The following is a 19,025-nucleotide window of genomic DNA, read 5'->3' as shown; positions in this document are numbered from 1 at the left end:
AAAAAAAACACATAAAAAAAAAAAATAGCCGATTTCCTGTTGGTCGTAGCTAATGACTGTAAATTAGAAAGTTGTCCGGATTAATAAGAACAATTTATGTACCGAGTTTGGTGTCTGTAGCTATCATTATATATATATATATATATATATATATATATATATAATCATTAATAATTATATACCATTTAATGTTGATCAATATTAATTCCAAAATGTGTTTATATATTATTACATTTTAAAGTTTATCTTTTGAACATGACTAATTTTCTAACATTAAAAAGATTAATAAATGCTTTAAAAAAATTGTTTTTTGTTAGTTCATACTATCATGGAAGAATTAACATGCTGTAAAAATATATTTTTCATTGTTAGTTCACGTTAATTAATGCATTTCCTAATGTTAAGAATTGAGACCTTATTATAAAGTGTTATCAAAATCTTTAATGATTTATAAGCATTTTTTAAAGATTTAAAAAAACAGACCCTCTCTCTCTCTTTCTCTCTCTCACCCACTGGCTCAATCCACACAGTCACTCACACAGTCACTCACACCCCACCCCCACCCCCACCCCTCACTCAGCTGCAGGCTGACAGGGATCTCTCACTCAGAAGCAGTCTAAGTCTAACTCTCTGATAGTTTTCAAATTTTCTCCTCTGCATAGTGTATTGTAAATTCATAAAATTAATCACATATCCTCAGACTGTATTGTTCTGTGTATGTAATTTTTTATGAAGTGTTTGGAAGCTGCTCTTAAAAGATAAAAAAAAAAAAGAAATGATCTTTTTTACTGTAACTTTAATAAATTGCCATTAAATCATCGTTCAAGATATCCTAAATCCGTCCGCAATTTAGCATCTTCAGTATTTTGGCATCATGATAAAAAATGTTTGGTGTGATTTCCGTGTTTCTGCTTGGAGGAGTATTAATTTGTTTACAGCCCGTTTTTAAAAAAAACCCACATTAAAATAAATATAGCCGACTTCCTGTTGGTCGTAGCTAATGACTGTAAATTAGAAAGTTGTCCGGATTAATTAGAACAATTTATGTACCGAGTTTGGGGTCTGTAGCTAAAACTAACCCCCTCATTTTTGACAAAAGGTGGCGCTATAGAGTGCCTCTTCCACGCCCGTTTATGAGCTTTTTCCAGTGTCTAACTATCATTAATACTCATATGTGTGTTGAGTTTCATGACATTCTAAACATGTTATCTGCCTCAAAATCACCAGAAACGAATTTTCAACTTTGACACGTTGCCATGGCAACATAATTTTAGATATCAATCTTCCCTTCACAGTTTTACATCGGCCGTGTTTTGACATTATTCTGGTGAAGTTTGAAGCAAATCGAGTAAAAATAAGATGCTGAATTCAAAGCATTTTGAAAACGACACACTTCCTGCAGCCAGTTGGTGGCGCTATAACTTTCAGTCATAATAGTCACATCTATCCGATCGGCATCATACAAAGAACAAATCACTGAAGTTTGATCTACATCATACAATGTATGTGGACGTTATTAGGCATTTCCTGGGTCTCATTTTTCGCCATAACTTCATCGCCTCGCCACGGGCAAACCGTTCGACATATCAAAAATATCTTCGCAATTTAGCGTCCCCAATGTCCTGAGATCATGTTCACCGAGTTTGGTGGCAATCGTATGGAAATCCTCAGAGGAGTATATCAAATTCCAGAGCATGCGCTTTTTAAACAGCCCTGAATAGCCGACTTCCTGTTGGGCGGAGCCTAAGACATGCTGCGTGAAAGTTGTTCGGCTCAATGAGTTCTATATGTGTACCGAGTTTCATATGAATACGTGCAAGTATGTGTGAGCTATACATCAAGTTTTCTGACAATTTTCCAGGGGGCGCCGTAGAGCCCCTGTGCCACGCCCGGGTCCCAGCCTCAGCGGCGTCCTAATGGCCGCAGGTTCCAATGTGCGTGCCAATTTTCGAGAGTTTTCGGGCACGTTAAGGCCCCCAAAAGTGCCCGGATGATTGAAATAAAAAATAAAAAAAAATAAAAAAAAAAATATAGCTGCAAGCAGCGATGACGGGCCCAAGCCGTCAGCATACGCCACCCCGGTGGCATCGATAAAACGGTGCCCAGCGAGCACACGCATCACAGTAACCCTCTGGCAGTTTGGTTTTAAGGGATACGGCAATTAAAGGGTTAATCCAAACCATCAACTCTGTGAAACACACACACACACAGAACAATATATAAAACTTTAAATTCTGTGAAAATATATTTTTCATTGGTAGTTCATGTTAGTTAATGCATTTACAAATGCTAACAAATGAGAAATTATTATAGTTACCAAAGGTTTTAATGATTTATAAGCATTTTTTAATGATTTATTTTTCCATTAACTAACATTAATAATTTTTTCTAACACAAATGAATAAAGTAAAAAATATATTGTTAATATTTAATGTTATTTGTGAATTAACCAATGTTAAAAAACAACATTATTTAACTGTTGTTAATTTACATCATTAATAAATATATACCATTTAATGTTGATCAAAATCAATTCCAAAATGTGTTAATATATTATTACATTTTAACGTTTTATCTTTTGAACATGACTATTTTTCTAATATTACAAATATTTTGTTCATTGTTAGTTCATTGTAAGTTCATACTATCAATGAAGAATTAACATGCTGTAAAAAATATATTTTTCATTGTTAGTTCATGTTAATTAATGCCTTCCCTACTGTTAACAAATGAGACTTAATTATAAAGTGTTATCAAAACCTTTAATGCTTTATAAGCATTTTTTAAGGATTTTATTGAGATGTTTAAACAGACCCCCTCTCTCTCTCTCTCTCCCTCCACACTCACTGAACTCACACAGTCAGTCACTCACCCAGTCACCTACCGCACACATTAGAAGCACAGAGACAGGAGATCTCTGATAGTTTTAAAATGTTCTCCTCCGCATAGTGTATTGTAAATTCATGAATTAATCACATATCCTCAGACTGTCTTGTTCTGTGTATGTAATTTTTTATGAAGTGTTTGGAAGCTGCTCTTAAAAGAAAAAAAAAAAAAAAAGTTTTCTCTTTTTTACTGTAACTTTAATAAATTGCCATTAAAACGCAGTTCAAGATATCCTAAATCTGTCTGCAATTAGCATCTTCAGTATTTTGGCATCGTGAGAAAAAATATTTGGTGTGATTTCCGTGTTTCTGATTGGAGGAGTATGAATTTGTTTACAGCGCGTTTAAAAAAAAAAAAAAAACCCACATTAAAATAAATATAGCCGACTTCCTGTTGGTCGTAGCTAATGACTGTAAATTAGAAAGTTGTCCGGATTAATAAGAACAATTTATGTACCGAGTTTGGTGTCTGTAGCTATCATTATATATATATATATATATATAAAATCATTAATAATTATATACCATTTAATATTGATCAATATTAATTCCAAAATGTGTTAATATATTATTAAATTTTAAAGTTTATCTTTTGAACATGACTATTTTTCTAACATTAAAAAGATTAATAAATGCTTTAAAAAAAATTGTTCTTTGTTAGTTCATACTATCATGGAAGAATTAACATGCTGTAAAAATATATTTTTCATTGTTAGTTCAGTTAATTAATGCATTTCCTAATGTTAAGAAATGAGACCTTATTATAAAGTGTTATAAAAATCTTTAATGATTTATAAGCATTTTTTTAAGATTTTAAAAAACAGACCCTCTCTCTCTCTTTCTCTCTCTCACCCACTGCCTCAATCCACACAGTCACTGACAGCCCACCCCACCCCCACCCCTCAATCAGAGGCAGACTGGAAGGAGCTCTCACTCAGCAGTTTAATAATTCTCTGATAGTTTTTTAATTTTCTGCTCTCCATAGTGTATTGTAAATTCATGAAATTAATCACATATCCTCAGACTGTATTGTTATGTGCATGTAATTTTTTATGAAGTGTTTGGAAGCTGCTCTTAAAAGATAAAAAAAAAAAAAAAATCTATTTTTTACAGTAACTTTAATAAATTGCCATTAAATCATCGTTCAAGATATCCTAAATCCGTCCGCAATTTAGCATCTTCAGTATTTTGGCATCATGAGAAAAAATGTTTGGTGTGATTTACGTGTTTCTGTTTGGAGGAGTATGAATTTGTTTACAGCCCGTTTTAAAAAAAAACCCACTTTAAAATAAATATAGCCGACTTCCTGTTGGTCGTAGCTAATGACTGTAAATTAGAAAGTTGTCCGGATTAATAAGAACAATTTATGTACCGAGTTTGGTGTCTGTAGCTAAAACTAACCCCCCCATTTTTGACAAAAGGTGGCGCTATAGAGTGCCTCTTCCACGCCCGTTTATGAGCTTTTTCCAGTGTCTAACTATCATTAATACTGATATGTGTGTTGAGTTTCATGACATTCTAAACATGTTATCTGCCTCAAAATCACCAGAAACGAATTTTCAACTTTGACACGTTGCCATGGCAACATAATTTTAGATATCAATATTCCCTTCACAGTTTTACATCGGCCGTGTTTTGACATTATTCTGGTGAAGTTTGAAGCAAATCGAGTAAAAATAAGATGCTGAATTCAAAGCATTTTGAAAACGACACACTTCCTGCAGCCAGTTGGTGGCGCTATAACTTTCAGTCATAATAGTCACATCTATCCGATCGGCATCATACAACGAACAAACCACTGAAGTTTGATCTACATCATACAATGTATGTGGACGTTATTAGGCATTTCCTGGGTCTCATTTTTCGCCATAACTTCATCGCCTCGCCACGGGCAAACCGTTCGACATATCAAAAATATCTTCGCAATTTAGCGTCCCCAATGTCTTGAGATCATGTTCACCGAGTTTGGTGGCAATCGTATGGAAATCCTCAGAGGAGTATATCAAATTCCAGAGCATGCGCTTTTTAAACAGCCCTGAATAGCCGACTTCCTGTTGGGCGGAGCCTAAGACATGCAGCGTGAAAGTTGTTCGGCTCAATGAGTTCTATATGTGTACCGAGTTTCATATGAATACGTGCAAGTATGTGTGAGCTATACATCAAGCTTTCTGACAATCTTCCAGGGGGCGCCGTAGAGCCCCTGTGCCACGCCCGGGTCCCAGCGTCTGCGGCGTCCTAATGGCCGCAGGTTCCAATGTGCGTGCCAATTTTCAAGAGTTTTCGGGCACGTTAAGGCCCCCAAAAGTACCCGGATAGTCGAAATAAAAAATAATAAAAAAAAAAAAAAAAAATATAGCTGCAAGCAGCGATGACGGGCCCAAGCCGTCAGCATACGCCACCCCGGTGGCATCGATAAAACGGTGCCCAGCGAGCACACGCATCACAGTAACCCTCTGGCAGTTTGGTTTTAAGGGATACGGCAATTAAAGGGTTAATCCAAACCATCAACTCTGTGAAACACACACACACAGAACAACATATAAAACTTTAAATTCTGTGAAAATATATTTTTCATTGGTAGTTCATGTTAATGCATTTACTAATGCTAACAAATGAGAAATTATTATAGTTACCAAAGGTTTTAATGATTTATAAGCATTTTTTAATGATTTCTTTTTCCATTAACTAACATGAATAATTTTTTCTAACACAAATGAATAAAGTAAAAAATATATTGTTAATATTTAATGTTATTTGTGAATTAACCAATGTTAAAAAACAACATTATTTAACTGTTGTTAATTTACATCATTAATAAATATATACCATTTAATGTTGATCAAAATCAATTCCAAAATGTGTTAATATATTATTACATTTTAAAGTTTTATCTTTTGAACATGACTATTTTTCTAATATTAAAAATATTTTGTTCATTGTTAGTTCATTGTAAGTTCATACTATCAATGAAGAATTAACATGCTGTAAAAAATATATTTTTCATTGTTAGTTCATGTTAATTAATGCATTCCCTACTGTTAACAAATGAGACTTCATTATAAAGTGTTATCAAAACCTTTAATGCTTTATAAGCATTTTTTAAGGATTTTATTGAGAAGTTTAAACAGACCCTCTCTCTCTCCCCCTCCCCCTCCACACTCACTGAACTCACACAGTCAGTCACCCACCCAGTCACCTACCGCAAACATTAGAAGCACAGAGACAGGAGAACTCTGATAAGTTTGAAAATGTTCTCCTCTGCATAGTGTATTGTAAATTCATGGAATTAATAACATATCCTAAGACTGTATTGTTCTGTGTATGTAATTTTTTATGAAGTGTTTTGAAGCTGCTCTTAAAAGATAAAAAAAAAGAAAAGTGTTATTTTTTACTGTGACTTTAATAAATTGCCATTAAATCACCGTTCAAGATATCCTAAATCCGTCCGCAATGTAGTATCTTCAGTATCTTGGAAGCATGTGAAAAAATGTTTGGTGTGAATTGTTGGTTTCTGCTTGAAGGAGTATGAATTTGTTTACAGCCCGTTTAAAAAAAAAAAAAAAAACACATAAAAAAAAAACAGCCGATTTCCTGTTGGTCGTAGCTAATGACTGTAAATGAGAAAGTTGTCCGGATTAATAAGAACAATTTATGTACCGAGTTTGGTGTATGTAGCTATCATTATATATATAATCATTAATAATTATATACCATTTAATGTTGATGAATATTAATTCCAAAATGTGTTTATATATTATTACATTTTAAAGTTAATCTTTTGAACATGATTATTTTTCTAACATTAAAAAGATTAATAAATGCTTTAAAAAAAAAAGTTCTTTGTTAGTTCATACTATCATGGAAGAATTAACATGCTGTAAAAATATATTTTTCATTGTTAGTTCACGTTAATTAATGCATTTCCTAATGTTAAGAATTGAGACCTTATTATAAAGTGTTATCAAAATCTTTAATGATTTATAAGCATTTTTTAAAGATTTTAAAAAACAGACCCTCTCTCTCTCTTTCTCTCTCTCACCCACTGGCTCAATCCACACAGTCACTCACACAGTCACTCACAGCCCACCCCACCCCACCCCCACCCCTCACTCAGAAGCAGTGGCAGGAGCTCTCACTCAGAAGCAGGCTGATAGTTTTTTTAATTTTCTCCTCTGCATAGTGTATTGTAAATTCATGAAATTAATCACATATTCTCAGACTGTATTGTTCTGTGTATGTAATTTTTTATGAAGTGTTTGGAAGCTGCTCTTAAAAGATAAAAAAAAATATATATATATATTTTTTACTGTAACTTTAATAAATTGCCATTAAATCATCGTTCAAGATATCCTAAATCCGTCCGCAATTTAGCATCTTCAGTATTTTGGCATCATGATAAAAAATGTTTCGTGTGATTTCCGTGTTTCTGCTTGGAGGAGTATTAATTTGTTTACAGCCCGTTTTAAAAAAAAACCCACATTAAAATAAATATAGCCGACTTCCTGTTGGTCGTAGCTAATGACTGTAAATTAGAAAGTTGTCCGGATTAATAAGAACAATTTATGTACCAAGTGTGGTGTCTGTAGCTAAAACTAACCCCCCAATTTTTGACAAAAGGTGGCGCTATAGAGTGCCTCTTCCACGCCCGTTTATGAGCTTTTTCCAGTGTCTAACTATCATTAATACTGATATGTGTGTTGAGTTTCATGACATTCTAAACATGTTATCTGCCTCAAAATCACCAGAAACGAATTTTCAACTTTGACACGTTGCCATGGCAACATAAGTTTAGATATCAATATTGCCTTCACAGTTTTACATCGGCCGTGTTTTGACATTATTCTGGTGAAGTTTGAAGCAAATCGAGTAAAAAGAAGATGCTGAATTCAAAGCATTTTGAAAACGACACACTTCCTGCAGCCAGTTGGTGGCGCTATAACTTTCAGTCATAATAGTCACATCTATCCGATCGGCATCATACAACGAACAAATCACTGAAGTTTGATCTACATCATACAATGTATGTGGACGTTATTAGGCATTTCCTGGGTCTCATTTTTCACCATAATTTCATCGCCTCGCCACGGGCAAACCGTTCGACATATCAAAAATATCTTCGCAATTTAGCGTCCCCAATGTCTTGAGATCATGTTCACCGAGTTTGGTGGCAATCGTATGGAAATCCTCAGAGGAGTATATCAAATTCCAGAGCATGCGCTTTTTAAACAGCCCTGAATAGCCGACTTCCTGTTGGGCGGAGCCTATGACATGCTGCGCGGAAGTTGTTCGGCTCAATGAGTTCTATATGTGTACCGAGTTTCATATGAATACGTGCAAGTATGTGTGAGCTATACATCAAGCTTTCTGACAATTTTCCAGGGGGCGCCGTAGAGCCCCTGTGCCACGCCCGGGTCCCAGCCTCTGTGGCGTCCTAATGGCCGCAGGTTCCAACGTGCGTGCCAATTTTCAAGAGTTTTCGGGCACGTTAAGGCCCCCAAAAGTACCCGGATAGTCGAAATAAAAAATAATAAAAAAAAAAAAAAAAATAATAATCCTTAGAAGAACAATAGGGCCCTGCGCCTTACTGGCTTGGGCCCTAATAATAATCCTTAGAAGAACAATAGGGCCCTGCGCCTTACTGGCTTGGGCCCTAATAATCCTTAGGGGAACAATAGGGCCCTGCGCCTTACTGGCTTGGGCCCTAATAATCCTTAGAAGAACAATAGGGCCCTGCGCCTTACTGGCTTGGGCCCTAATAAATATAGCTGCAAGCAGCGATGACGGGCCCAAGCCGTCAGCATACGCCACCCCGGTAGCATCGATAAAACTGTGCCCAGCGAGCACAAGCATCACAGTAACCCTCTGGCAGTTTGGTTCTAAGGGATACGGCAATTAAAGGGTTAATCCAAACCATCAACTCTGTGAAACACACACACACAGAACAACATATAAAACTTTCAATTCTGTGAAAATATATTTTTCATTGGTAGTTGATGTTAGTTAATGCATTTACTAATGCTAACAAATGAGAAATTATTATAGTTACCAAAGGTTTTAATGATTCAAAAGCATTTTTTAATGATTTATTTTCCATTAACTACCATGAATAATTTTTACTAACACAAATGAATAAAGTAAAAAATATATTGTTAATATTTCATGTTATTTGTGAATTAACCAATGTTAAAGACCTATATTATTTAACTGTTGTTAGTTAACATCATTAATAATTATATACCATTTAATGTTGATCAATATTAATTCCAAAATGTGTTAATATATTATTAAAATTTAAAGTTTTATCTTTTGAACATGACTATTTTTCTAACATTAAAAATATTTTGTTCATTGTTAGTTCATTGTAAGCTCATACTATCAATGAAGAATTAACATGCTGTAAAAAATATTAATGCATTCCCTACTGTTAACAAATGAGACTTCATTATAAAGTGTTATCAAAACCTTTAATGCTTTATAAGCATTTTTTAAGGATTTTATTGAGAAGTTTAAACAGACCCTCTCTCTCCTTCTCTCTCTCACCCACTGGCTCAATCCACACTGAACTCACACAGTCACTCACACCCCACCCCACCCCCACCCCTCACTCAGAAGCAGTGGCAGGAGCTCTCACTCAGAAGCATTGTAACAACTCTCTGATAGTTTTTCAATTTTCTCCTCCGCATAGTGTATTGTAAATTCATGAATTAATCACATATCCTCAGACTGTCTTGTTCTGTGTATGTAATTTTTTATGAAGTGTTTGGAAGCTGCTCTTAAAAGATAAAAAAAAAAAAAAGTGTTCTTTTTTACTGTAACTTTAATAAATTGCCATTAAATCACCGTTCAAGATATCCTAAATCGGTCCGCAATGTAGCATCTTCAGTATCTTGGAATCATGTGAAAAAATGTTTGGTGTGAATTTTTGGTTTCTGTTTGGAGGAGTATGAATTTGTTTACAGCCCGTTTAAAAAAAAAAAACACATAAAAAAAAAATAGCCGATTTCCTGTTGGTCGTAGCTAATGACTGTAAATTAGAAAGTTGTCCGGATTAATAAGAACAATTTATGTACCGAGTTTGGTGTCTGTAGCTATCATTATATATATATAATCATATACCATTTAATGTTGATGAATATTAATTCCAAAATGTGTTTATATATTATTACATTTTAAAGTTAATCTTTTGAACATGATTATTTTTCTAACATTAAAAAGATTAATAAATGCTTTAAAAAAAAAGTTCTTTGTTAGTTCATACTATCCTGGAAGAATTAACATGCTGTAAAAATATATTTTTCATTGTTAGTTCACGTTAATTAATGCATTTCCTAATGTTAAGAATTGAGACCTTATTATAAAGTGTTATCAAAATCTTTAATGATTTATAAGCATTTTTTAAAGATTTTAAAAAAACAGAACCTCTCTCTCTCTCTCTCTCTCTCTCACCCACTGGCTCAATCCACACAGTCACTCACAGTCACTCACTCACACCCCACCCCACCCCCACCCCTCACTCAGATGCAGGCTGGCAGGGATCTCTCACTCAGAAGCATTATATCAACTCTCTGATAGTTTTTAAATTTTCTCCTAAGCATAGTGTATTGTAAATTCATGAAATTAATCACATATCCTCAGACTGTATTGTTCTGTGTATGTAATTTTTTATGAAGTGTTTGGAAGCTGCTCTTAAAAGATAAAAAAAAATAAAAATTATCTTTTTTACTGTAACTTTAATAAATTGCCATTAAATCATCGTTCAAGATATCCTAAATCCGTCCGCAATTTAGCATCGTCAGTATTTTGGCATCATGATAAAAAATGTTTTGTGTGATTTCCGTGTTTCTGCTTGAAGGAGTATTAATTTGTTTACAGCCCGTTTTTTTTAAAAACCCACATTAAAATAAATATAGCCGACTTCCTGTTGGTCGTAGCTAATGACTGTAAATTAGAAAGTTGTCCGGATTAATAAGAACAATTTATGTACCGAGTTTGGTGTCTGTAGCTAAAACTAACCCCCCCATTTTTGACAAAAGGTGGCGCTATAGAGTGCCTCTTCCACGCCTGTTTATGAGCTTTTTCCAGTGTCTAACTATCATTAATACTCATATGTGTGTTGAGTTTCATGACATTCTAAACATGTTATCTGCCTCAAAATCACCAGAAACGAATTTTCAACTTTGACACGTTGCCATGGTAACATAATTTTAGATATCAATATTCCCTTCACAGTTTTACATCGGCCGTGTTTTGACATTATTCTGGTGAAGTTTGAAGCAAATCGAGTAAAAAGAAGATGCTGAATTCAAAGCATTTTGAAAACGACACACTTCCTGCAGCCAGTTGGTGGCGCTATAACTTTCAGTCATAATAGTCACATCTATCCGATCGGCATCATACAACGAACAAATCACTGAAGTTTGATATACATCATACAATGTATGTGGACGTTATTACGCATTTCCTGGGTCTCATTTTTCGCCATAACTTCATCGCCTCGCCACGGGCAAACCGTTCGACATATCAAAAATATCTTCGCAATTTAGCGTCCCCAATGTCTTGAGATCATGTTCACCGAGTTTGGTGGCAATCGTATGGAAATCCTCAGAGGAGTATATCAAATTCCAGAGCATGCGCTTTTTAAACAGCCCTGAATAGCCGACTTCCTGTTGGGCGGAGCCTAAGACATGCTGCGTGAAAGTTGTTCAGCTCAATGAGTTCTATATGTGTACCGAGTTTCATATGAATACGTGCAAGTATGTGTGAGCTATACATCAAGCTTTCTGACAATTTTGCAGGGGGCGCCGTAGAGCCCCTGTGCCACGCCCGGGTCCCAGCCTCAGCGGCGTCCTAATGGCCGCAGGTTCCAATGTGTGTGCCAATTTTCAAGAGTTTTCGGGCACGTTAAGGCCCCCAAAAGTACCCGGATAGTCGAAATAAAAAATAATAAAAAAAAAAAATAAAAAAAAAAATATAGCTGCAAGCAGCGATGACGGGCCCAAGCCGTCAGCATACGCCACCCCGGTGGCATCGATAAAACGGTGCCCAGCGAGCACACGCATCACAGTAACCCTCTGGCAGTTTGGTTTTAAGGGATACGGCAATTAAAGGGTTAATCCAAACCATCAACTCTGTGAAACACACACACACACAGAACAACATATAAAACTTTAAATTCTGTGAAAATATATTTTTCATTGGTAGTTCATGTTAGTTAATGCATTTACAAATGCTAACAAATGAGAAATTATTATAGTTACCAAAGGTTTTAATGATTTATAAGCATTTTTTAATGATTTATTTTTCCATTAACTAACATTAATAATTTTTTCTAACACAAATGAATAAAGTAAAAAATATATTGTTAATATTTAATGTTATTTGTGAATTAACCAATGTTAAAAAACAACATTATTTAACTGTTGTTAATTTACATCATTAATAAATATATACCATTTAATGTTGATCAAAATCAATTCCAAAATGTGTTAATATATTATTACATTTTAATGTTTTATCTTTTGAACATGACTATTTTTCTAATATTACAAATATTTTGTTCATTGTTAGTTCATTGTAAGTTCATACTATCAATGAAGAATTAACATGCTGTAAAAAATATATTTTTCATTGTTAGTTCATGTTAATTAATGCCTTCCCTACTGTTAACAAATGAGACTTAATTATAAAGTGTTATCAAAACCTTTAATGCTTTATAAGCATTTTTTAAGGATTTTATTGAGATGTTTAAACAGACCCCCTCTCTCTCTCTCTCCCCCTCCACACTCACTGAACTCACCCACCCAGTCACCCACCGCAAACATTAGAAGCACAGAGACAGGAGATCTCTGATAGTTTTAAAATGTTCTCCTCCGCATAGTGTATTGTAAATTCATGAATTAATCACATATCCTCAGACTGTCTTGTTCTGTGTATGTAATTTTTTATGAAGTGTTTGGAAGCTGCTCTTAAAAGAAAAAAAAAAAAAAAGTTTTCTCTTTTTTACTGTAACTTTAATAAATTGCCATTAAAACGCAGTTCAAGATATCCTAAATCTGTCTGCAATTAGCATCTTCAGTATTTTGGCATCGTGAGAAAAAATATTTGGTGTGATTTCCGTGTTTCTGATTGGAGGAGTATGAATTTGTTTACAGCGCGTTTAAAAAAAAAAAAACCCACATTAAAATAAATATAGCCAACTTCCTGTTGGTCGTAGCTAATGACTGTAAATTAGAAAGTTGTCCGGATTAATAAGAAAAATGTATGTACCGAGTTTGGTGTCTGTAGCTATCATTATATATATATATATATATATATATATAAAATCATTAATAATTATATACCATTTAATATTGATCAATATTAATTCCAAAATGTGTTAATATATTATTAAATTTTAAAGTTTATCTTTTGAACATGACTATTTTTCTAACATTAAAAAGATTAATAAATGCTTTAAAAAAAATTGTTCTTTGTTAGTTCATACTATCATGGAAGAATTAACATGCTGTAAAAATATATTTTTCATTGTTAGTTCAGTTAATTAATGCATTTCCTAATGTTAAGAAATGAGACCTTATTATAAAGTGTTATAAAAATCTTTAATGATTTATAAGCATTTTTTTAAGATTTTAAAAAACAGACCCTCTCTCTCTCTTTCTCTCTCTCACCCACTGCCTCAATCCACACAGTCACTGACAGCCCACCCCACCCCCACCCCTCAATCAGAGGCAGACTGGCAGGAGCTCTCACTCAGCAGTTTAATAACTCTCTGATAGTTTTTTAATTTTCTGCTCTCCATAGTGTATTGTAAATTCATGAAATTAATCACATATCCTCAGACTGTATTGTTATGTGCATGTAATTTTTTATGAAGTGTTTGGAAGCTGCTCTTAAAAGATAAAAAAAAAAAAAAAAAAAAAATCTATTTTTTACAGTAACTTTAATAAATTGCCATTAAATCATCGTTCAAGATATCCTAAATCCGTCCGCAATTTAGCATCTTCAGTATTTTGGCATCATGAGAAAAAATGTTTGGTGTGATTTACGTGTTTCTGTTTGGAGGAGTATGAATTTGTTTACAGCCTGTTTTAAAAAAAAACCCACTTTAAAATAAATATAGCCGACTTCCTGTTGGTCGTAGCTAATGACTGTAAATTAGAAAGTTGTCCGGATTAATAAGAACAATTTATGTACCGAGTTTGGTGTCTGTAGCTAAAACTAACCCCCCCATTTTTGACAAAAGGTGGCGCTATAGAGTGCCTCTTCCACGCCCGTTTATGAGCTTTTTCCAGTGTCTAACTATCATTAATACTGATATGTGTGTTGAGTTTCATGACATTCTAAACATGTTATCTGCCTCAAAATCACCAGAAACGAATTTTCAACTTTGACACGTTGCCATGGCAACATAATTTTAGATATCAATATTCCCTTCACAGTTTTACATCGGCCGTGTTTTGACATTATTCTGGTGAAGTTTGAAGCAAATCGAGTAAAAATAAGATGCTGAATTCAAAGCATTTTGAAAATGACACACTTCCTGCAGCCAGTTGGTGGCGCTATAACTTTCAGTCATAATAGTCACATCTATCCGATCGGCATCATACAACGAACAAACCACTGAAGTTTGATCTACATCATACAATGTATGTGGACGTTATTAGGCATTTCCTGGGTCTCATTTTTCGCCATAACTTCATCGCCTCGCCACGGGCAAACCGTTCGACATATCAAAAATATCTTCGCAATTTAGCGTCCCCAATGTCTTGAGATCATGTTCACCGAGTTTGGTGGCAATCGTATGGAAATCCTCAGAGGAGTATATCAAATTCCAGAGCATGCGCTTTTTAAACAGCCCTGAATAGCCGACTTCCTGTTGGGCGGAGCCTAAGACATGCAGCGTGAAAGTTGTTCGGCTCAATGAGTTCTATATGTGTACCGAGTTTCATATGAATACGTGCAAGTATGTGTGAGCTATACATCAAGATTTCTGACAATCTTCCAGGGGGCGCCGTAGAGCCCCTGTGCCACGCCCGGGTCCCAGCGTCTGTGGCGTCCTAATGGCCGCAGGTTCCAATGTGCGTGCCAATTTTCAAGAGTTTTCGGGCACGTTAAGGCCCCCAAAAGTACCCGGATAGTCGAAATAAAAAATAATAAAAAAAATAATAATCCTTAGAAGAACAATAGGGCCCTGCGCCTTACTGGCTTGGGCCCTAATAATAATCCTTAGAAGAACAATAGGGCCCTGCGCCTTACTGGCTTGGGCCCTAATGAATAAAAATATTTTAAAAAATCGTAATGATTCTTATAACTTCTATAATATATTAACATTATATATGCAACTGACTATAATATTATATTAGTAAAGTAGTATAAAATAACTTTTCCCACATTTCAGTGGGCTGCTAACAATTGAGGAGGGATGAAATATGAAAATAAATCACAATGCAAAACAACAGGCTTAATTTTCATTCTTTACTTTTGAGTTTTTGGTGAAATATTGTGCTCTGAAAACGAGGTTCTAGATTGCTGGTTTATTTGGTTATTATTTGTGTTGTGTGTCCTCAGATGGAGTTTAACGAGAAGGAGCTGCGCAAGGAGATCAGCTACGCCATCAAGAACATCCACGGCATCAGGCACGTCTGTCCTTCAGTGTTATACACCACACATCTGATCTCAAACGCCTCTGAGTCTCTGTGTGATCAGAGCAGCAGGAGAGGACGGGTTGTGATTAGACCCAATGAACCCGCTCTTTACTGCGTCTCTCGTCTTTAACCAGAAGCGTGATGTTTGGGCTTCAGTGACTAACATCAGGCTTTTGTCTTGATAATTACTGCCATATGGCTTATTTATGATCCTCCATTTGTCCAACAGATTATGTCTCATAAAGTGTATAAAACATGTTATTTACTTTCTTTTTTGACAACCACCATAAAACGCGTATGGTAAAAATAAAAATGTAGCTTGAAGAATTTTCACTCAGAATTTGCTAAATTTCACTAAAAATAGAAAGAAATGACATGTAGAAAAACTGAAATAGTATTTTCATGAAAAAATAATCCACTCCAATAATCAGTTTTATTTACGAAAAATCATTTTCATGTTTAATTCAGTGTTTACTTTACATTTCTTTATAATTTATTACTATTAATTATAGTTTTCTGTGTAACTGAAATGTACTAGCATTATTTTGAGTGAAAATTGTTTCTGAAAGTGCCTCAGAATGTTTATTTAGAATTTTATTGCACTTAATATTATTCATTAATATTATACTTTTTTATTTAATGCATTTTGTTTTGATGCCAATAAAATAACAACTTTACAATAAGGTCCCATTAGTAAACATATTAAACAAGTTATAATTAACATTAACTCTGATTCATAAACTAAATTAATAAATAAAGTATTTTGCATTATTAGTTAATGTTAATTAATGCAAAGTGTGAAGTGTTACCAATTTTTGTTGCATATTATTTTATTTGCATCAAAACAAAATGCATTAAATAAAAAAACAACAACAAAAAAACATGGTTACACTTTTTTAAGGTGTTCTTGTTACAGTGTAATTACAATACAAGTACTAAGTAATATTAATTAACTACATGCACATACTATCTGGTTAATTTTAGGATTAAGGTTTGGTTTAGGGTTACTTGCATGCAATTATGCATCATTAATTGTTATTATATTAGTAAGTACATGTAACGTGTAACAAGGACGCCTTAAAATAAAGTGTTACCAAAAACATTACATTTTTCAATTTTCGCTGAATTAATTCTCCCCAAGTTTTCTTGTTTTAGTTGCTTTCATATTTCAGACATCTTGATAGTTCAATAATGAAACTGTACTTAATTAGATATGTTTAAATGTGAACCATATTTAAATCATTTCAGTAGTTAACATGCTAAACTAAGACACTTTCCGTCGTTCTTTCTCCAGTTTCTCCTTTCTACTGGCGCTGTTCTCATCTCAGCTTTAGTTTTGTTGATATGTTGAGCTTCAGTGATATTTAAATGATTACATTGAACTTAATTTGATACATTAAACACATTTACATGTGTTAAACGTAACAGTTGAGCGCAGCTTCAGCAGGACTTTGGAGACATTATTTCAGTTCTTCATTCTTTTCTTATAGTATTTCTTTTGGATTAACACTCTTCTTTCCGCCCAATTTCTCCTTTTCTTTCTCTCCTCCGCCTGTCATTCTTTCCTGTCCGTTCTCTCCGGCGGGCAGAACTGGGCTCTTCACGCCGGACATGGCCTTTGAGACCATTGTGAAAAGGCAGATTGGGAAGATTAAAGAGCCGTGCCAGAAATGTGTGGACATGGTCATTTCTGAGCTAGTCAATACCGTTAGACAGTGTACCAAGAAGGTAAAGGCCTGCTGGAGGCTTGGAGCCAAACCAGTGCTGTGACAGGGGTCTGTGTGTGTTTGTGTGCCTGCGGCTGTGGACAGAGGGATTCTGGGTAGAATGGCAGCATTAGCTTCAGTACGGAGGGCTGCGGACGCTGAGGCTTCTCCGCTGGATGAGCGAAGTTCATTGTTTGATTTCTGTTGGATTCAGATGATGTTGCTCCAGGCTGGGTTAACATTTACAGCTGTTAGAACTTTACCGTACCAACTAACAGATTGAACTTCAATTTACAGTACAAAATCATTAACTGTAATCATTTTTTATCTTTATAACACACAAATAAAAAACCATCATGATTTTACTTTGAAGCAACTTTCACTCAGAAATTGATAGTAAATTTGACAAAAACAGCAGGTAACACATTGAATCAAGTGTCAAATTTAAAGTAGAAAGACTAAAATAGTAGTAAATAGTTAACAAATGAACAGGTTTTTACCGTAGCATTTTTACAGTAACAGCATTCATTTTTAAAGCCTAGAGCAAAGCGATGCACACCAGCATCCAAAACCCAAGCGTAATGTCTTCTTCTCATGAAGGACGTGCTCCTCTAGCAGACCTCGGCGTCCTGAGCTCTCCGTTTTTGAGGCAGAAGTTTCGAGGAAGGCTGAGATGCGGCTGACGGCAGTCTCCTGTGATTCGATGAATAAATGCATGGCAGAAGAACAATACAAGAAGCTCTGGGACTGCCTTCGGTTCGCACAGCTGTGTTCTGGAAGCTTCTGTCCATGGGTCGAGCCGCTGTCGAATGGCTTGAGGAGAAACCAAATGTCTCACTTGCCTTCTCTTTCCTCTGTGCTGTCTGTCTATCATTCTTCCACCTGTATGGATCCTCTCTCTTCTTCCTCCTCTCTTCCTCTTCCTCTTCCTCCATGACTTCCTCTACAGGACGGGCCTGTTCACCCCTGACCTGGCCTTTGAGGCCATAGTGAAAAAGCAGATCCAAAAGCTAAACGGGCCGTGCCTGAAATGTATAGATATGGTTGTGAGCGAACTCGTCTCCACCATTCACAAATGTAGTGAGAAGGTAAAGCGGAACGAAGCTCTGTTCGTCCTCGTCTATCTGTGATGTACGGATAGACCGATGGCTGGACTTCACATGATCTGTGGTCATGAATGTAGGGGATGTTTTACTCTGCTTTTAGGATCTTTTATAATAATGCACTGAAAAAAAGATCATTTTGTCATCATTTACTCACCCTCATGTCGCTCCAAACCTCTTTATTCAAACATTAAAGCTGTGTAAATGATGACAAAATGGTCATTTTTTTGTGAAATGTCACTGTCGTTGTTACTCTTCATTATCATATCATCTTTACATTCTGGCCACTCGCAGTGTTTATCTGTTCTCTTCATTCTGCTTGTGTAGTGCAGTGCATTGTGGGATTGTGACGTCTTTTCTGTGCAGTTTAGCCGTTTATTTGATTTTGTGTAGTTGAGGATCAGTTGAAGACAGATGTAATGGAGTGTTTATCTGCTGTTGAAATAATATCAGATTCAGATTTGAAAAAGAAGGACAGAGAAGTCATAAATATTTGTCTCTTAAGTTATGTTTCTTGTACATATGTTCACGTTTTAGAAAATGTTGTTTAGTTGTATATATATATACTTTAGTATTTATACATTTTTTGAATTATTTTTATATTTTACTTTTTAATTTCATTTGAAGTTTTAGTAGCTAATTTTGTGATGTGGATTTGAAATGCTTTAATGTTTCTGTTATTTAGCT

General features: G+C 34.9%; 1 protein-coding gene across 6 annotated transcripts in view; it reads left to right on the top strand.

The window, feature by feature from the left end:
- Positions 1–19,025, top strand: part of dnm1a (dynamin 1a) — a gene marked incomplete at its 3' end in the record, with an annotated part of 78,649 nt that overhangs the window by 22,757 nt on the left and 36,867 nt on the right. For 4 of the 6 annotated variants that reach the window (XM_079416058.1, XM_079416055.1, XM_079416056.1 and 1 more), the window contains exons 9-10: positions 15,453–15,520; positions 17,119–17,257. In XM_079416058.1, coding sequence (XP_079272184.1) covers positions 15,453–15,520; positions 17,119–17,257 — 207 coding nt within the window. Of the gene's footprint in view, positions 1–15,452; positions 15,521–17,118; positions 17,258–18,184; positions 18,324–19,025 lie in introns of all 6 variants that reach the window. The other 2 variants (XM_079416057.1, XM_079416060.1) reach the window with 1 other exon arrangement.

Source organism: Barbus barbus, assembly GCF_936440315.1.
Source record: "Barbus barbus genome assembly, chromosome: 5".
NCBI lineage: Eukaryota > Metazoa > Chordata > Actinopteri > Cypriniformes > Cyprinidae > Barbus > Barbus barbus.
The sequence above is the reverse complement of the archived record's forward strand: the minus strand, read 5'-3'. Positions and strand labels throughout refer to the sequence as shown.